Source organism: Cornus florida, unplaced genomic scaffold (assembly GCF_030987335.1).
Source record: "Cornus florida cultivar Cherokee Brave unplaced genomic scaffold, ASM3098733v1 CherokeeBrave_3.0.0_Hap2_Chr03, whole genome shotgun sequence".
Taxonomy (NCBI): domain Eukaryota; kingdom Viridiplantae; phylum Streptophyta; class Magnoliopsida; order Cornales; family Cornaceae; genus Cornus; species Cornus florida.
Window position 1 is genome coordinate 13183822 of NW_026775573.1, and position 19171 is coordinate 13202992.

A 19171-nucleotide genomic window follows, 5' to 3' on the forward strand; every position below is an offset into this window, starting at 1 on the left:
CTAAAAAGGAACAAGAGAAGGTTGGGTGAGAAAGAGATGAGGGAGGATGAATCCAAGGGGTATTTTACCATCTAAAAATTACTTTTAGAATGTATAATAAATAAGTAAATGTTTTGACCAAATTACCCTCAAATGGTCACTTATTAACAATTAAGTTTCAAAATTGGTGACTATTCATCTTTTCTTAACTTTGAAGTCACTTTTGAACAAATTTGTTTAGGTTTGGTCACCAAAATCTAATTTTCCCTAAATACAAAGGAAAGAAGTACGTAATAATTTAAAAGGATAATTTAGTTATAAAAAATTAATTTAAAAAGGTAATTTGGTCATAAAATCCTATTTACATGCGACTTTACAACTTAACTTTTCCTTCCTTTTATGAAAGTTAATTTAAAAGGGTAATTTGGAAAGTTAATTTAAAAGGGTAATTTGGTCATAGTATCCTATTTACGTGGGACTTTACAACTTATATTTTCCTTCCTTTTATGATTGGTTTTTCAACCAATGAGAGGTGTGACTTTGGAAGGACTGTGGCTTCGTGACTGCGGCTAGCACTTCTCCATTTTATAATACCTCATCTACCATTTTCACTATAAACTTTATCTTCTTATCTTATTTACTCTTCTTTTTATTTTCACAAAATCCCAAGTCTTTTAATTTTATTATAAAAAAGAGTTAGGACTTTATTTATGTAAACTTAAATATTCAAATAAACTCTAAGTTAATTCTTAAAAATCACATAAACAAAAAAATCAAACTAAACTCATGGCATAAAATAGAAAAGAATTTTTTGTTTTTAAAAAATTACCATTCCCATCACCATCGAAATTAATTCTTAAAAATCACATCAACGAAAAAAAAAAAAAAAAAAAAACTAAACGTAAACTCAAAGCATAAAAAAAGAAAAAACAAATTACCATTCTTATCAAATTTATCATAAAATCAATTTAATGTTTGTAGACGAGCATGGCACGATAACATTCCAAGTGGCATTATTTGTTGAAAAACATTACACCTTGTCAGTGCTGATTAGACTATGCCAATACCTGTTTGGCATCCCTCTAAAAGGATTAAGTGATCCTGGGCTACTAGTCCTAGAACCACAAATATTTTATAAGGGGTTGCCACCCTTTTCTCTCTTATGGAGGTAGCCCGCTCCAGTGGGATGAGTCCCACATCTTTTACTATCCTTGAAGCTCCCTTCTACAGATGGAGCATCGAACCTAAAGAAAGACCTCCCGCCTCGAGTCTACCTAATTTCAAGGCTTCAGGTGCGGAGTTGGGATGGAGCCTCGAGGGGTCTGGAAGGCAGAACTCTAAGGAATCCCTCTTTCTCACCTCTGGCCTCGGAAATCTGAGGTACACCGGACAGGCAGCTGGGATCCAAGGAGGCACCTCGAGGCGATGTCACATAAGGGGGAGAGGATGTTTATTACCTGGGATTGAGCTCCTAATGAGAGAGAAACGATGCATTAAATGCGCCAACCTTTCGATATGACCCACATTAAATGTGGGGCGTGATTATTTCCTCAAATCTAGGCACAAGTCACCTCGGGCCACCAACCTGTGTCTCATCCATCAAGTGTTAAGGTCGTTAAACCTATGGGCAAAGAGGAATTATCCTCATGACCAAATGAACAAGCAGTATAAATATGAAGAGTAATAAGTCATTAGGAGGACAGGTCAAACACAATTGACCGACTCAACAACCCTAGAGCTCGAGTTACCTGGGTATTAATGTATGTCTTCCCTCTCTTAATCTCAAAGGAAGAATCTCTCGTGCTATTTGGATCCCCCCTTGGACATTAGCTTCAGCATTCTTGATACACATACATGTGAAATCAGGGACAGATCCACACTTTTAATTTTTTTTTTAGTATTTTATCCTTATAATTTAGTCATTTTCAGTAATACCCATGAAATATTACATTTGCCCCACTAAAATTACTAAAAAAATGCACTATTGCCCCTCAAAATTCATTTTTGCCCCCACTTACCTTACATCTTGGCTCCGTCCCTATGTGGAATAATCTCCTCATCTCATAAAGATCTATCATCAACAATGTCCATGAAGTTGTAATAGTTATTCAATATTTTACATCGTTCAATTCTATTATTTTTCATTTGTGAAATCTTTCATTATTTTTTATTAATGTGATGTTATGAGAGATATTTGCATAGAGATAAGTTACTTGTCAGAAGAGAGAGAGGGAGAGAGACGGGTCTTATACAACGATTTTGTGAAAAAGAAAAAAAAAAAAAAAAACAAAGAGTAAAGAGAGTAAATAAGATAAAAAGTTTATAGTGAAAAAGGTTGATATGGTATTATAAAATGAAGTGCTAGCGGCAGTCACGCAAGCCACTGTCCTTCCACAGTTGCACCTTCTTTTTTTTTTTCTTTTTCTTTTTTTCAACTAACCTTTCTTTCTTTATTTCCTTTTTTCCTTTCTTATTTTTCATTGACTTTCTTAATTAAGGTTTAGTTTGGTTAGCGTGAAATAGCAAGAAAGGAAAAGAAACAATTTTTAAAAATTTTTTTTTTAGCAGTTTGGTTCAAAATGAAAACTTTTCCTCCAAAAAAAAAAAAAAAAAAAAAAAACACGAAAATCTATAGTTTCCTGTAAGAGTTGTATCATGGTATTAGGACTCTTCTCCACACTCACAAAAAGAAGTGAACTAATCTTTATACAGTAGTAGAGTCTTAATATATATGGCAAATGTAAAAGAAACAAAAAAACCTATTCAATTACCAAATTTGTATTTGGACATATATATATATATATAACCCAATTGTATATATATATTTTTTATTCTATGTATATTATTTTGTATTGAATTAGTAAGGGTATTTTTGTTATATAAAATTATTTTCTTTTAACTTTCTTGCTATCCAAACTAATGAAATAATATTTTATCATAATTTTTTTTTTAAAAAAATTCATACTAATCAAATAAATAATAGAAACTAAATTTTCTTTTCATTTCCTTCACTTTCATTTCATTTCACTTTCCCCATCAAATTCCGACTAACCAAACGGACCTAAGCGATTGCTCAGATTTAGAGTGGAGTTTGTCCAGGCTAGGGGTGGCAAACAGGTGGGTTGGATTGGGTTTGGGTATGATCATATATGAGTGGGGTGAATATGGGTTGTGACCCATACTCAACCTGCTTGTTGGGTGAAAATGGACCAGGTGAAACCTTCATGACCCACCAACTCGTTTATATATATATATATATAGCCATAAGCCAAACTTACAAAGCAAGCTAAGGAAACAACTTGCTTATATGTATTTAATGTGTTCACACCTACAATGTTATATATACAATGAATCAATACACATAATTCAAACCCGTACCAAATCCTCTCAATAGTGGGCCACGTTACTAATTCTATTCTTTCAAATTTTCATAAATAGTAGACCCCACACCATACATACATACACACACACACACACACACACACACACACACACACACACACATATATATATATAACAATTATTTTAGTTTTTTATTTTAGATGGATAAAAGTTTGTAAAAATATGTATGGATAATTGTAAATACTCTAATTTATTTTGGAAATTTTTTAAATTTATATTATTTTATTTTGTGATTAGACATGCATGAAGGTAATAAATAAATAAATAAATATATATATATATATATATATATATATATATATATATATATATATATATTATGAAATCATCTGCCAAGTTTTTATAGAATAAATAATTAAATGAATAAATCAGGTTGTCCTACTTTGAAATACAGATGTAAACGTACGTTTATTTCGAAACGTAGTGTTGAGGGTGAAATCCACGCGGTCCGATCGACACCATTTTCTTGCAAGGAAGAGAGGAGAAGATCGATAAACCTTGATGGCACTGGTGTGGTGCCTGCCAAGAACTCTCCGACGATCAAGTTAGTCCCCCGGAGGTCTAAAAGGAAGGCAGGGATTTAATAATAGTTTTTTCGTCGTACCTTATTCCCGAGTCGTCTTCCTATTTATGTCACTTCCCTTATTTCTTGATAAGGGAATATCATAATCCTTATCCCATGGAAATCTTATCCTTGATAAGATTTGTCATTATCCCATGGAATTTATCCAATGGAAATCGTTATCCTTAATAACGAAATATTATCTTTTGAAAGTAGAAGAGATTTGGCGGCTGGTCAACACTTAGTTGCCTCTATCGTTAGGTCAAGATAGGTTAGGTTTATTTTTCCTTATCAGTTGCCCCCCATTCCCAAGCTTGCTCGTCTAGCTTTGGGAATGTAATTTTTTTTTTTTTGCCCTCGGGAACAGTGTCCGCGGGTACAGTTCCTTGAATAGTAATATTTTTTTATTTTTTTGCCCCCAGCACTGTTCAGTGCCCGCGGGTACTGTTAATTGAACAGTAGATTTTTTATTTTATTTTATTTTTTTTCTCTACCCTTAGGTAATCTTCCCTTGGGTACTATTTTTGGTACCCTTGGGTACTATTTTTAGTATCATTGGGTACTCTTCCCTTGGATACTATGTTTAGTACCCTTGGATACTCTTCCCTTGAGTACTATTTTTGGTACCCTTGGGTAATCTTCCCTTGATAAGGGAATAAATTGTACGAGCTTCACTCAGGTCGTCACTCATTTAATAAGGGAATTAAATTTTACGAGTTTTACTCAGCTCGTCCCTTTAGTAAGGGATTTTTATTTACTATCCTTTATAATAAGGGGATAGTGATTACGAGATTCATTCAGCCCAAGTCCTTGTAATACATGACACTTATTTACTATCCCTTATAGTACGGGGATCTGGATTACAGGATTCATTCAGTTCGGGTCTTTGTAATACAGAACACTTATTTATTATCCCTTATAGTACGAGGATATGGTTTACGGGATTCACTCAATCCGGGTCCTTGTAATACAGGACACTAATTTATTATCCCTTATAGTATGGGGATATGATTTACGGGATTCATTCAGCTCGGGTCCTTGTAATACAGGACACTCATTTACTATCCCTTATAGTACGGGGATATGGATTATGGGATTCATTCAGCTCGGATCCTTATAATACATGACACTCATTTACTATCCCTTATAGTACAGGGATATGAATTACGGGATTCACTCAGCCCGGGTCCTTATGATACAGGACACTCATTTACTATCTCCTGTAATACGGGGATACTTCACGTATAAAGATAATTGACCAAGAGTCAAGGCAACTGAAATGAATTTCATTAAAGACCATCATTGCCTCAAGGCTTATTGAAAACAAGATAACATGTGAGGGAGTTACTCTCCATTTAAAATGATTAACTGAGATGTCCCCAGTCTTTATTGTGAATGACTTGATAAGGCTAATTCCAGCTGTGAGACAATTTTTAGTCGGTATACTCATCTGAGTCCTTCTCATGATATGTGCTATCGCTCTGGCTGAAGAACAATCTCTTATATTTGGTATCATTTTTATCCCTGGCGAGAGGGGCTGGCCTCTTCTTGTCCTCTCCTTCCTTCCGTGCACTCATGGTGTCTTCAGCGTTAATGTGTTTTTACGCTCTGATCAACACGTCTACCATGCTGGTGGGAGGCTCTTTTGATAAGGAGAATAAGAATCTGGAGGTTTGAAGTCCTCCTATGAATGCGGTCAAAGCTATTTTGTCGTCCACCTCTTTTACCTGCAACATCTCTGCATTGAATCGGGTGATGTATTCCCGGATTGACTCTTCCTTTTGTTGCTCCACAGTAAACGGGTAGGTAGCCGGCCTCCTATGCCTCTGATCTGCAATGAAGTTGGCTCACAAACTACTTACTTAGTTCTTCGAAGGTGTTAATGGTTCCTAACTTCAGCTTGTTGAACCAAACTCTTGTTGATCCCTTAAGTGTAGTGGGAAAAGCTCGGCACATGATTTCATTTGGCACAGCGTGTAAATGCATAAGAACTTGAAAGGTTTCTAGGTGATCAAGGGGATCTTTGGTCCTATCGAAGCTTTCGAACGAGGGCATCCTAATTTGTTAGGCAGTGGGCATTTCATAACGGCAGGGCTGAATGGCAAGTTGGTCTTTTGTACCAGGTCATCTATGGCTGCAGGATCTTTCCCTTTCATAGCCTGTATTACATCTTCCATTTTCCCCTTGAGATCCTCGATCTGCAGGTCGAAATAGGTAGCTTTCTTTATCTTTTCCTTAAGACAGAAAGCTGTGCCTTCATGAGGTCGGGAACTCTGTGGGAGAGATGGGTGGACCACCTCTCTATGTCAGTTTCCCACCTGGCTTTGTTCCACTTCAGTTTCATTTTGGGGATGATGATTATCCTGCTCTTTAAGATTCCCATTACCTCCATTTAGATTTGAGAGATCTTGTCGTGGCAAGCTTTGTTGAACTGGTGGAACAAGATGTTGCAGGAGCGTTGCATTTTGCTGGATCAACTGGTCCATACCCTGAATCAGAGTTTGAACCTGTAGTTCCAACGCTGCAAGCCATTCCTGGTCGTTTGGGACGTTTAGGTTCTCACCCGACTCTTCCCCTTGACCAGATCCCTGCAACGGTATTCCTTTGGTAACCATACCGGACCGCAAACGCATATACCCAACTGAACAATATATAAAGAAATCGTAGTTTCTCACAGATGGCGCCAACTGTTGAGGGTGAAATCCATGCGATCTGATACGACACCGTTTTCCTACAAGAAAGAGAGGATAAGATCGATGAACCTTGACGACACTGGTGTGGTGCCTGCCAAGAGCTCTCCAACGATCAAGTTAGTCCCCCAGAGGTCTAAAAGGAAGGGAGGGATTTAATAATAGTTTTTTCGTCGTACCTTATTCCCGAGTCGTCTTCCTATTTATCGTCACTTCATTTATTCTTGATAAGGGAAAATCATAATCCTTATCCCATGGAAATCTTATCCTTGATAAGATTTGTCATTATCCCATGGAATTTATCCAATGGAAATCGTTATCAAGGATAACGAAATATTATCTTTCTAAAGTAGAAGAGATTTGACGACTGGTCAACACTTAGTTGCCTCTATCATTAGGTCAAGATAGGTTAGGTTTATTTTTCCCTATTACATAGTATTACATATAACCCACGTGAGAGAATTAGAGAGAGAATTTTAGAAAGAGATAGTAGGAGAGAGAGAGAGAGAAAATTTGGAATCGTGTGAGAGAATTTTAGAAAGGAAGAGGTGAATTTGAGTCAAATAAAGGTTGTGAAACTGGGTCTCTTGTATAATTGGTGAAATATTAGTCAAAATGGGTGACCCATATTTAACCCTCTATAAAAATAAGTTGAATATGAATTATTTTAGACTCATATTTTAAAATAATTCACCCATATCTATTTTAAAATGAATGGATATGGACGAATTGGTGGTAAGTCATGACCTATTTTACCACCCCAACTCAGACCTACGCTAGTGGAGCCAGCACTCCACACTCATGTCGGCCGATTAATCCACCTCGACTGTCCATATAACCCACGTGGATAGGCTTAGCAACCCAAACCAAAATTTGGATTTGCCGCGCTCGGGTCAAACCTACCGCTAGGTTCGGAATCTGTCACATTATAGCATAAGGCTCGTCCGAACCAACTACCTAACCCTCAAATTCAAACTACAGATGTCCGTCAGTCTCTACTTAGATTCTTCCAGTTCTTTTAGCAGCATTTACAGTCATATATACACACATATGTGTATTTCTGAGGGAAAATAACAAATTTTCCCGAGAAACAAACACAAAAAAAAAAAACCAAAAACCCATCCTATCAAGCCCACCTTCTTCGATCTCTTCCCATTTCCAGCCGTCTGAGAAAGATAGATAAACGCCAATATAAAAGCAAATGGTTATAAACTACTGGCATAATGGTCGTTGAATCGAATGAAGCTTCGATTTTGATTTGCGAGGCATGGTTAGAGAGGTGAATTCAATCTTTTAGCTTCAAAGATTTACACAGTAAGTTTTTACTCCGTATTTCTCTCTCACACACACACACACACACAAATGCAATTAGGCATATATACTACTCCTATCTATTTGCTCATTTGAAATGTGTTTGCTTGTTAAGAAACATGTATTTTTTATTTTCTTGGTGCCGTTGATGTGACGAATGTGTGGCTCAGATCGTTTTTGGGACTTCTTAGACATTCCCTATCTGAATTCGTGTTCTCTCTCTCTCTAATTTAAGGTTGAGAATTGATATATAAAAAAAATTACAGAGCTTTTATTTCAGAGAGAGAAAAGTATGTGAATTCTTGTTTCTCTCTCTAAAACACTTTCTCTCTCTATATTAAGTTTGAGAATTGAAATATGGTGCATCATACACCAGAAAAAAAGATAGAGTTTTATTTAAGAGAAAAGTTTTTGACTTTAATTTGAATCGGCTTCTATGAGTTTGAATTTAGCTACGAAATTTTCAAACCATCTTTGAAAGTAACCGCTTGCTTTCTTAGACTCCAAATCAAATGCGTAATAATTGTTTGCCCATGCAGATATGTAACTTTCGCTTCAAGGATAGAGTCGGCTGATTTTAGGGTTTAACACATGAATTTGAATTTGCACAGCATTGGATCTTTGGACCTGAGCTGTTGATTTTGATTGCATTGAAATCTGACGGTGATGTCGTCGTTGGCGAGAGAGTTTGATCCACTGTTGAAGGATCTGAGTGAGAAGAAGCAGAGCTTTCGCCGGAACGTTGTGTCGCTGGCGGAGGAGCTCAAGGAGGTTCGGAGCCGCCTCACTTCAAAGGAACAGTCATTTGCTCTTGAAACCCTAACAAGACAGGTATGTGTATCTATATATTTGTTTATATATTTGTCCTTGAGAAATGAAAAGATTTCAACTTTTTGTTCTCATCTATGAAGGGTTTGTTGTTGGTGGGGTCATCTAATTTTGTAATTAGTTTGTTAAAAGTTTTGTGAATTTTGGGGGTTTTGACAGGAGGCGGAGACGAAGGCAAAGAGCATGGAAGAGGAGATGAGTAGACTGCAGAAGAGCTTAGAGGAGAGTAATGATCAGCTTAAAGTATCTGCATCTAGTGCTGAAAAGGTGCTTGGCTTCTCCATATATGTTTGTGTATAGCTTTCTGATAGAATGAAAGTTAGTTAGAACTCAATCACTAATTGGGATTATTAGGTACTTTGACCATCTTTATTTGAGTTTATTATATTTGTGTAACCCACCATTCACTGATTCCATGTTCTGGTCATCATATTTTTTGGTATTTTTTGGCCTTTTCTCTTGTTTCTTGGTAGAGTGATTGGGGAAAGTATCCAAGTGTTTTGATGTAATAATTTTGTTTCATACTTTCAGTTTATCCTTTCTGTGAATGAGCAGAGTGACTAGAAGAGATAAGGTCACTAATGAAAGTGTGACAGAAAAATTAGGTATAGCACCCATTTGGTGAGAAAATCCAAGAGAGTAGACTTAGATGGTTTGGACATGTACATCGGAGACCTAAAGACGTGCCAGTCAAATGAGACGAGGTTATTAAAAATGATTTAAAAATTTAAATATAGAAAAGCTTGGAGAGACAAAATTCATGTAGCCGACCCCGTTCATGTGGGATTAAGGCAAGGATGATGATGATGATGGTGGTGGTTCAGGAACTTTTTGTTTCTATGTATGGTCGACAGGACAAATCAAACTATATTTAGCTGTATGGTTGCATTTTTCTGAATGGGATAGTCAAAACATTTGCTGCTCTAATTTTTCATTCTTAGTTTTTGGGGTCATTTTCTTTTTCTTAGGCTCTGCTTGTTAGCCCATTAATGATGGTAGTAATAGCTTTCATCCTCCTTTTCTCTAGGAAGTTTACAACAACTGTTATGGGGAAAAGGTTGTGGCTTGGTGATTATTTCAGAGGAAGCAAGTTTATTGCCAATCTAATTAGAAGTTGATCTTTGCTATCTTGAAAATGATCTAACAACACGTAGGATTTTTCTGGAATTCAGTAATCACCAACCTATGTTTCTTTCCCACTACTTTCTAGGCTTAAGTATTATGGTGACTTGAAAATTGAAATTTGATCAACCTTTACAAGTTTTGGTTGCTGTCTTTATTATTGAATGAACTCTTATTTGAAATTAAATATTCAGTTAATCTTTGCAAATCTTCCTTGCATGTTGAATTATTAGTATGGGAACTTAGTTTTCTAGACTGCGTCATTAATGGAAGTACACTTGCTTCATTGAGCAATGATGATTGGGTCATCACACCTTTATTTATTTTCTCTCTTTGTGCATGCTCTATGTACGTACTAGGAAGCACCCTAAATGTAGTCTAGAATATTTATTTTTTATTTTTCTGGCATCCATACGCATCAAAACTGACACAAATTGCCTAGGTAAAAGATGAAAAGACAAAAAATAAAAAATAAAAAATAAAATAAAATAAGGAAAGGAGTAAAATCAAATGCGAAGCTTTTGAACAGTGAAGAGTTCAAAATTACCAGAAATATTTTCTATATATGTATTTTGGTTTCATGGTAATGACTGTTATCAAAGTATTACCTTTCAGAACATGAACATCATGGCAAGGAATAAGGATTCATGCTGAGTAAAATAGTTGGATTGATGAGCTCACGAACTATTACTTGGGAATAAACTATAGGTTCTTTGTACCTTTTCTATATTGTATTGAAACTGTAAATTATAACTGCTCTTCATTTTGTCTTATTTGTTACAAAATTGTTTCTTCCATCAATATATGTCTAATTTTTTAATTCTGATGTTCTTTTTCATGCAATACAGTATCTGATGGAGTTAGATGGTCTTAAATCACAACTTTCAGTAACCAAAGCAACTGCAGATGCAAGTTCTGCATCAGCTCAATTTGCTGAACTTCAATGTTTGGAACTTATGAAGCAGATGGATGAAAAAAATAGTTCATTAAAAGAGCATGAGCTTCGCGTAACTAGGATGGGAGAGCAATTAGATCTTCTGCAGAAGGATCTCCAAGCGAGGGAATCTTCCCAGAAGAAACAAAAAGAGGAAGTTTTAAGAATTGAGCATGATATTATGCAAGCTCTGGTCAAAGCTGGGGGAAGCAAAGATTGTGAGCTGAGGAAAATATTAGATGAGGTTTCACCAAAGAATTTTGAGAAGATAAACAAGCTTTTGATTGTTAAGGATGAAGAAATAGGCAAATTGAGAGATGAAATCAGGATAATGTCTGCTCACTGGAAGTTCAAAACTAAGGAATTGGAGTCGCAAGTATGTTGATCTTCATTTTCTTATTTAATTTATTCTTAGTTCTTCCTTTCCCCCCTACAATTTAATCTATTTCTTCTATAATATAAGTGGTTCGATTTCATTAATGAGCTTTTGTCATGTTCCTTGAATAGTTAGAGAAACATCGGAGAGCTGATCAGGATTTAAAAAAGAGGGTTCTAAAATTGGAATTCTGTCTTCAGGAGTCACGTTCTCAAACACGAAAGCTGCAAAGGGTAATATTGTATACATTTACTCTTATGGTTAGAATGGAATTCATGTTGTTATTTGAAGCATATGTCATGTTTATTTTCTTGCTGTTGGTCAAATGTCCACAATTTGCTCCTAGTAGTAAACCTTAAGTGTGCACCTTGGTTGGATGGGGAATCGGATATAGTGAGTAAAATTTAGGTTCTTATCAACTGGATGGTCCAGACCATTATGGTGTGCAAGTGGCTTCATAACGTTCTTCTGCCATGCCAAAAGTGAAAACCTATATATGCTGAAAATTTGGTCCTCGTCAGGTACATGGTCCACAACCTTGTGGTGTTCAAACGATCAATTAATGTGCCAACTGCCAAGGTTGAGAGTACAATTCTTTTTAGAGTAATGATAGAGAGTCCAACAGTCGGACAAATCTGACTAATTTTATGTGAGTGGGGGTTGATGTCATCATTACGTCAGGATTATTAAAAACGATGATGTCAGCCTTACTCACATAAATCAGTCGGAGTTGTCCGACTTTCGGGCTCCAAATCATTTTCCTTCCTTTTATCCCTTCCCTAAGAAAGAAAAGCAGATCCTCCGTTTTTTCTTCATTTTATCTTTTATAATACCAGTAATTGATGAATATCATATCCATTCCCCACCGGTATGGCTTACAAAATGTTTCTTTATTCATTATGCCAGATGGGAGAGCGGCGGGACAAAGCTTTGAAAGAACTCAGAGATCAGTTAACAACAAAGCAACTGAGTGGAGATGTGGGTAATGAAAAACAAAATTTCTGGGAAAGCTCTGGTTTCAAGATGGTGGTTTCCATGTCCATGTTGATCTTGGTATTGTTTTCAAAGCGGTAGAATAATTGTGTTCTTTAAGTAATTATTGTATAAAGAGAGCACTGGGAATCTTAGCCAAAAGGAGACTGATGTAGATGCTGTTTATCTGTAGAAATGTTCATTCTAGAGGTTCTCTCTCTCTCTCTCTCTCTCACACACACACACACACTTGTTTCACATACTTTTGGTTCTCTAATTTTTAGTCATGCTGTTGTTGATGATTCTTGAGCTGCAAAACATGATCTTGACATGCCCCTTTTGACTTTTTTCGTTACTAATATGCACTTATTTTCTTAAGGCAAGTCTTAATCAAGAGGTTCCTTTTTTTTCTTACATGTGGTGGGCCTGGTCCCAGCATACTCTTTATGACATTTATACGACTGAACAATTAGGGTTAAAGGAATCTCTTGTCTGTATGGATCATAAATTTGCAGATCCCATGTGATTTTGAAATTCAAAGTGTTTGGTACAATCGGATCAACTTTTAATTTATGAACTGTCAAGATGTAATTGGCATCCAATGCACAACTGTGCAATGTTTGGAGGATGTTCTTACTGGGAAACTGTTTAGAATTCACCTTGTGAATTTACTTTCTTTTACCGGTCATGTTGTCTGATATACATAAAAGTTATGTTTGGGAGTATCAAATAGAAACCTTGGAATTGAAATTGGTGTAAATATAGTTCAAACTACTTGTATTTTGCTTAAATGAAGCTATTCACGATGTCGGTGGCTGCTCAGCACTCATTGAATCACCAGAGACCTGAATGTGTAATTTTTTTCTTAAATGTGACGATGAACAAAATTTCATTCATTTTAACTGCAATTTTAAAAAATGATCTACTGTTTCCTGCTTCCTTTTTGCTTAATCTCCCATTTAAACATGGCCTCTTTAATTCGGTCACACATGGTTTGCCGTCTGATCATTCATTGATGCTGAATTGCTTCATGATATTCAGTACAATGTTTTAATGCCAAAATCAATAACACAATTAAGTGGATGCAATAATAGGAAATTTGGTCTGTTTGATGATATGAGAGAATTTATGGCACGTTATTTTCCGGAGAATATTTTTTTAATTTTCCTTTTTTTCTTTGAACCTACACAAACTATATAATTCATACAACTACAAGATTGAACCCCTCTTTTAGCAGTCAACCTAAACTGCCTTACTCTAGATATACATAGTGTGGATCAAAATAAAATACATTACAGGTAGCTTCAGCTATTAGCATCTTTACATCTCATGAAGTCACATGCTGAGCAGTGAGCATTGAAAGCAGAATTGGGCCTTTGAAAAACTCATTGCTGTTGTCTTTTTCCTGTGAAGATAGATCTGTACATGGCTTGAACAGCCAAAACTCTGAGCTGTTGCTGAAGCAATGAGCTCTGCGTTCGTTGATGTGCATGGAGAAGTTACATCTCTACATGTCCAGAACAAAGATTCCCGTGATGATGGATGTTATCAGTATGACACCAATGGATGGTTGTAAGTTGGCTGAGATGGATGTCGAGTTGGTAGCACCCGGAGGGCTTTCGAAAACTGTTGTGGTACCTGAAGCAGGGTTGGTAATAGTTGTGCCTAAAGCAGGGTTGCTTGTATTGACCACTGTAGGAGGAGAACCATAGCTGCAAATTAAGATGGAAAATGTAAAGGAAGGTGTTATTTGAACACACCGATGAAGAAATAGGGCCTGTTTGGTTCAATTTTCCAAAAAGAAGGTTCCGAAGAACTCAAAAAACAAAAAACTGTTTTTAGAGAGTACGGTTGCCGATTCTTTTTTAACAGAGTTGTAAAAAAGGAACAGTTTTCAGAAATGTCAACCAAACAGATTTTTTTACAGCTTTCTAATTTTACAGTTCTCAGAAAACTAAACCAAATCGACCAGTAGTATTACAAAGTTCTGATATGACCATGAAAGTATAACACTTTACCCTGGTACTGGTGCCCCTGATGATGCTGTTGTTGTTGTTGGTGTTGGTGTTGGAAAGGTTGTTGGTGTTGGTGTTGGCGTCGGAAAGGTGGTTGGTGTTGAAGATGATGATGATGTTGGGTAAATGCAAGAACCAGAGCCTGTATATAGTATATAATTCAATAAATTATGAGAACTGGTTTAGTTTTTAAAGCATTAACAGATATACAATCTTTGTACACAAGAAACTAAGATGAATTGATCAATAAGATATCTGTACTTACTTGGATTGATATTTGTTATCATGCCAGTCCCTCCAAAATCACAGCTGGTTTGTGTTGGATTCTTCTGATAGTAGCTGTTAAACGCATACGAGGCGTGGCTTTGAAGACTATCTGGATTGTAACAGCTTGCACCCTGCTGGATCATTGAACAATCCGCGCCTCCCATCCCACAAGCATAATCAAGTGCTGATTGCAGTGCACTCTCCAACGCTCCAGCTTTCGCCACACACCAGCTCTGCCCCGGGACTGCAGGGGCATTTGTCGTGGCAGGAGGAGCCACCGGGGTTGTGACTGGTGTTGTGACAGGAACGCCTCCTGTTGGGGCCGGATAGGTTGTGACAGGGTTAGTTATTGGTTGTGCCCCTCCTGGAACCGTGATTGGTGTTGTGACTGGATTGGTGAGGGGCACTGGTGAATTGACCGGATCATTATAGGGCGTGGGAGTTGGAGTAGTGTAAGGAAATGGCACAGCAGGATTGGTGGAGGGAACAGTGACAATGGTTGGCGTGGGGTTGTTTTCCGGGGGAATGGTAACTGGTGGTGTTGTAGGATTAGTAATGGGAGTTGGGGGGAAGCTGGTGGTTGGTGGTTCGACAATGTCATGTAGAGTTGTTTTGAGGAGGAGCTCTCTATGGGAAGAATGGAACATCTGTTCTTCTTCCCTTTCAAGCTCTTTCTGCTCAAATTCATTGACAGGAGACATTTCTGCAAACAACCCAATTAAATTTCCTAGAGTTTGAGTACTAATCTCCAAAGACCTCGAAATTTTATCAGAGAATTCGGCTACTTCTGTACCACTAGGAACAGCAGGGCTCTTGATTGTCAAAACTATAGGAACATTAGCACCAAAAGGAATGACAGAAGCTACTGAGTTAGCCCTTTTGATCGCGGATTCAACAAACCGGTCTCCCATGGACAATGCATCATCAATTCTGGCTTCTACAACAACGAAAGAACATGCTTTTTTGATGAAATTCAAAATTTCATGCAGGTCTTTCTCTTGTTTTCTGTTCAAGTTCTCTAAGAATGACAAGGAGAATGAGACTGATACAGTTACTTGGCTTTTCGGGCAAATCCTAGTGATGATTGAATGGATTGATTTCAAGGTGGATAGAAGCTTTTGTCCTGGTAGGTCATTTCTGTTGCCACTTATTATGATGCTCTTGATTTTCACTTTTGGGAGGAAGGTAATTAGATGGGTTTTGAGCCACGAAATTGTTGAAGGATTGTGAATTTTCAAATTCTCGATATGGGTTTCACTCAAGTAAAGATCAACAGATACACTAGTGTTGGATAGACTATCTAAAGCACTGTGATCTGCAACAAAAACCCTTATCTGAGATGGTGAGACCTTGTTGAGTTTCAGGAATGATATTGTTTCGATTGACGACGAAATTGTGTTGCTTTTCCTTGCATCATAGGAAAAACCCACCAAAGTTCCTGCAATGAAGAATCATATAATTGAAAAACACAAATTAGAACTTCAAAATTCTCAAAAAAAAAAAAAAAAAATTCTATATAGCAAAAAGAAACACAAATGTAGTATAAAGAACAAATTAACTATGAACTTCTAGGGTTTTCACATCAAATCCTTATGATAAAGAATGTTGAAGTAAGTACTGACCTGCAGAGTAGACAGTGAGAATGGAAAAGAGGCATGACAAGAAGAGGTACTTGGAAATTCCTTTAGCCATTGTAATGAGAGGTGTTTGGGGGGTTTTGGAAGAGACCCAAGTTGATTTTTAATGTGAATTATACAATGGAGGTGTTTAAAAGACATTTAGAGAGAGAGAGAGAAAAGTGTTGATGATAAAGGTGGAGGAAAGAGAAGAAGAAAAAGTGAAACAAAGATGAACATGTTGCAATGATCTAGAAAAAAACGGTTACTTTGTAATGAAGGATATGGAGTTTGAAAAAATGTTCTGGCTGTGAACGGTGGAAAGAATATTTTACTCTTTTTTGGAATTCCTTTAACTTTTCCAAAGAAATGAGATGAAGATATAAAGCAGAGTTTGGCAAGTGGTGAGGCACATGCATATGCATGTACACAAACACATAAAGCATGAGTGATGACATGGCAAATGCTAGTGGATTTCACTAGTGCAGCAAAAAGGCCACTGGTGATTATTGAAAGACTGAAGCCATGTTTGAGCAAAATTGGTGAATATAATTATTTATTGTGTGTATAATAAATATTATTGGAAGGATATGAATAATGACATTTTAACTAGAAGAATAATTCTTCTTGCACCATTAGGCTTGGCTGTTTTCTTTCACACAAGATGGAGCCGGCTTGTGCCGAGTGAGGCTCTGTCTCTACTGAGTTATTTTATTATTATTTTTATGTACTTTTTATATAGTGGGTTCATTTTTGCAATATCATTAGGTCATCTTCATAAATTCTCAAAAAAATTAAAGTATAAAATGCAAAAAAAAAAAAAAAAAAAAAAAAAAAAAAAAAAAAAGAATTCCAGTGGAGCGAAATGTAATTTTAGTGGGGGCATCGTCATAAATTTTCAAAAATTTAAAGTATAAAATGCAAAAAAAGAATTCTAGTGGGGTGAATTGTAATTTTAGTGAGAATATATTCATAAATTCTAAAAAACTTGAAATATAAAATGAAAAAAAAATCCAGTGGTCCTATTGTGGATCCGTGCCTGTATGTATATCTTTAAATTTCTTGTCTCACGGCCCTCAACTCTCTATTTTCGACACACATTTTTTAAGATCGCAATTATTTTGTTTATTGTTTTTCAACTATTATGTAACTTTTTTAAGCAATTATCCGTGTTGCCCCCAATTGATTGAATTGCTTCTGGTGTTTGAGTCTTGCATTTTTCCATTTCTCTAATTGAACACTAACATTCTTGTCTTAAAAAAAATAACATATGTAACTTTTAAAAACATTAATTAATGTTAAAGTTCTTTTCTCTATGATTATTGAAATTGTTTGATATAATTTTGCACAATGTGAGATTCAAATTTACTTTGTCACCCTTGCCAACCCTTGCCATTGAAGGATTGATACCTACTTCTTCTGTTGACTCTATTAGTATAACCTTATAAACTCGCATAAAATCATGCAAAACGTAATAAATACAAGGAATGTTGGCTGCATTTCATTGGACATTATGTAGTGATTACGTTGAGACTGGAGAGTAATTTAACATAGTGATAGAGATACCTACCAATCCAGATCTTTTTTTTTTTACTCGCAAACAAACGTTTCGATCAGATTCGAACTCCTAACTTCTCTTTAAAAAATAGAAGTTTAATATCGTTAGGCCACTGTCCTGTTGATTTTTTTTTCTTTATTGATTGGCAAGCAGGACCTTCATGAAAAGTGGTAGACAAAATTAGAATTTATTTATTATTATTTTTTTTTTTCACCAACAAAATTAGAATCAGTGGAGGATGATTTCGTTCAGAAAATACATTGAAGCTACAACTGAAACTAGCATATCCTATCCAAAATATTAATTTACAATAAATTAAGATTTTCACAAAATGAAACTGTAAAGAACAGGCTGATCAAATTTAAACATGCATATTATATTTAAAATTTAAAATTAAAATTCAGGTTCAGTTTAGGTAGGGCTGGCGTTGCTCAACACTCAACACAAACTCGATTGTAATTAAATTCAGACTGAGATTATCAATGAACGTCCAATTCTAAATGTAAAAATGATTGCTAAAGCGCACAAAAAATAAAGTTAGATTAGGGGTGGCAAAGTTTGACACGATTCGAACACGACATAAGATAAGTAGATTTGGGTTGACTTTAAATTAGTTTGGACCGTAAACAAGTCGACACGGTTAATTCGATTAATTAATCGTGTCGTGTTAGGATTGAAGAGTTCAACCTGTTTAATTATGAACAATTAGGTCATTTTAACATAAATTTTAACAAAAATCTACATGAGCTCCTTAGCTCTCATTTCTGTTGAGTCTGATTCATACTACAGTAACTACACTTTATGATTTTCAAGTAAATAACATTTGTATTTTGCTTACTTGGTTACGAGGGTGTTGGATGTTTTTCTTCTTGTTTTGAATATTTGGGTTCAGTAGTAATTAATCTCTGGTTTTGATAAATAAGTTATTAAACAAGTTAACGCATATAATTCGTTTAACAAATAGGTCGTGTTAATATTGAAGATCTTTAATATATTAAACAAGTCGTATTTGAATTGACCTGTTTAATATGATTCCTACAGTGTTTCTAACCCACAAACATGAATGGGGACCCCTACGTTAAACTCTAGTTGGAAGTTCCCTCGAGCGGCACGCCAAAAAATAGTGACAAAGAACGTACTAATATGAAACGTTAATGTCATGTACTCTCTTGTAGAAGAAGAAAGATAAATTTGTAGAAGAAGAATGACGACAAGAAAGCAAATGCCATCAAATTCCCAATGGGACAAAGGCCGTTTCGGCGACTTTATGAAAAAAAATGGACTTTTTATAGATATTGTGAACACTATTTGTTTTTATATGGTTAAATATGGGAAAGAAATGGGACCAACCCATGTGGACTACTATTTTTTTTTTTTTTTTTTTTTTTTCTTTTCAAGGGAACATAAAAGCAAACTCATCTGACTAAGCCACAGTCGAAAGCAAAATGATAACAATGTGATCAAATTCAATATAATAACAGAAAAAGGAGTATGTCTGATCCTTCAAAAGAATGACAAAAAAAAGCAGTGAAAATTGGG

General features: G+C 35.9%; 2 protein-coding genes across 4 annotated transcripts; one reads left to right on the forward strand and one right to left on the reverse strand.

Annotated features, from left to right (window-relative positions):
- The first annotated feature begins 7586 nt into the window (after nt 1-7586).
- LOC132299532 (nuclear envelope-associated protein 2-like) lies at nt 7587-12395 on the forward strand. 3 transcript variants are annotated; one of them, XM_059796219.1, is made up of 6 exons: nt 7587-7947; nt 8484-8775; nt 8932-9039; nt 10743-11204; nt 11336-11437; nt 12111-12395. In XM_059796219.1, the coding sequence occupies exons 2-6, from the start codon at nt 8611-8613 to the stop codon at nt 12276-12278; spliced, it is 1005 nt and encodes a 334-aa protein (XP_059652202.1). In that variant the 5' UTR covers nt 7587-7947; nt 8484-8610; the 3' UTR covers nt 12279-12395. The 3 variants fall into 3 exon arrangements, with proteins under 3 accessions (XP_059652202.1, XP_059652203.1, XP_059652204.1); XM_059796220.1 differs by having other exon boundaries at nt 8556-8775; XM_059796221.1 differs by lacking the exon at nt 7587-7947 and adding an exon at nt 8224-8460 and having other exon boundaries at nt 8556-8775.
- An 847-nt stretch (nt 12396-13242) lies between these two features.
- On the reverse strand, nt 13243-16345 carry LOC132299530 (uncharacterized). Its single transcript, XM_059796218.1, has 4 exons — nt 16081-16345; nt 14457-15896; nt 14195-14333; nt 13243-13888 (listed from the first exon to the last, which is right to left on the reverse strand). Exons 1-4 carry the CDS (start codon nt 16148-16150, stop codon nt 13684-13686), a joined length of 1854 nt encoding a protein of 617 aa, XP_059652201.1. The 5' UTR covers nt 16151-16345; the 3' UTR covers nt 13243-13683.
- Between the last annotated feature and the right edge of the window lie 2826 nt (nt 16346-19171).

Excerpts from the sequence above, each read along its gene's own strand:
- LOC132299530 (XM_059796218.1), bottom strand. The coding sequence starts at position 16,150 with ATGGCTAAAGGAATTTCCAAGTACCTCTTCTTGTCATGCCTCTTTTCC. Across the intron at positions 15,897-16,080 it reads TCTCACTGTCTACTCTGCAG|GAACTTTGGTGGGTTTTTCC; the intron begins GTCAGTACTTAC and ends TCTTCATTGCAG. Across the intron at positions 13,889-14,194 it reads TCAGGGGCACCAGTACCAGG|CTATGGTTCTCCTCCTACAG; the intron begins GTAAAGTGTTAT and ends CTTAATTTGCAG.
- LOC132299532 (XM_059796219.1), top strand. The coding sequence starts at position 8,611 with ATGTCGTCGTTGGCGAGAGAGTTTGATCCACTGTTGAAGGATCTGAGT. Across the intron at positions 8,776-8,931 it reads TTGAAACCCTAACAAGACAG|GAGGCGGAGACGAAGGCAAA; the intron begins GTATGTGTATCT and ends GGGTTTTGACAG. Across the intron at positions 11,205-11,335 it reads CTAAGGAATTGGAGTCGCAA|TTAGAGAAACATCGGAGAGC; the intron begins GTATGTTGATCT and ends TTCCTTGAATAG.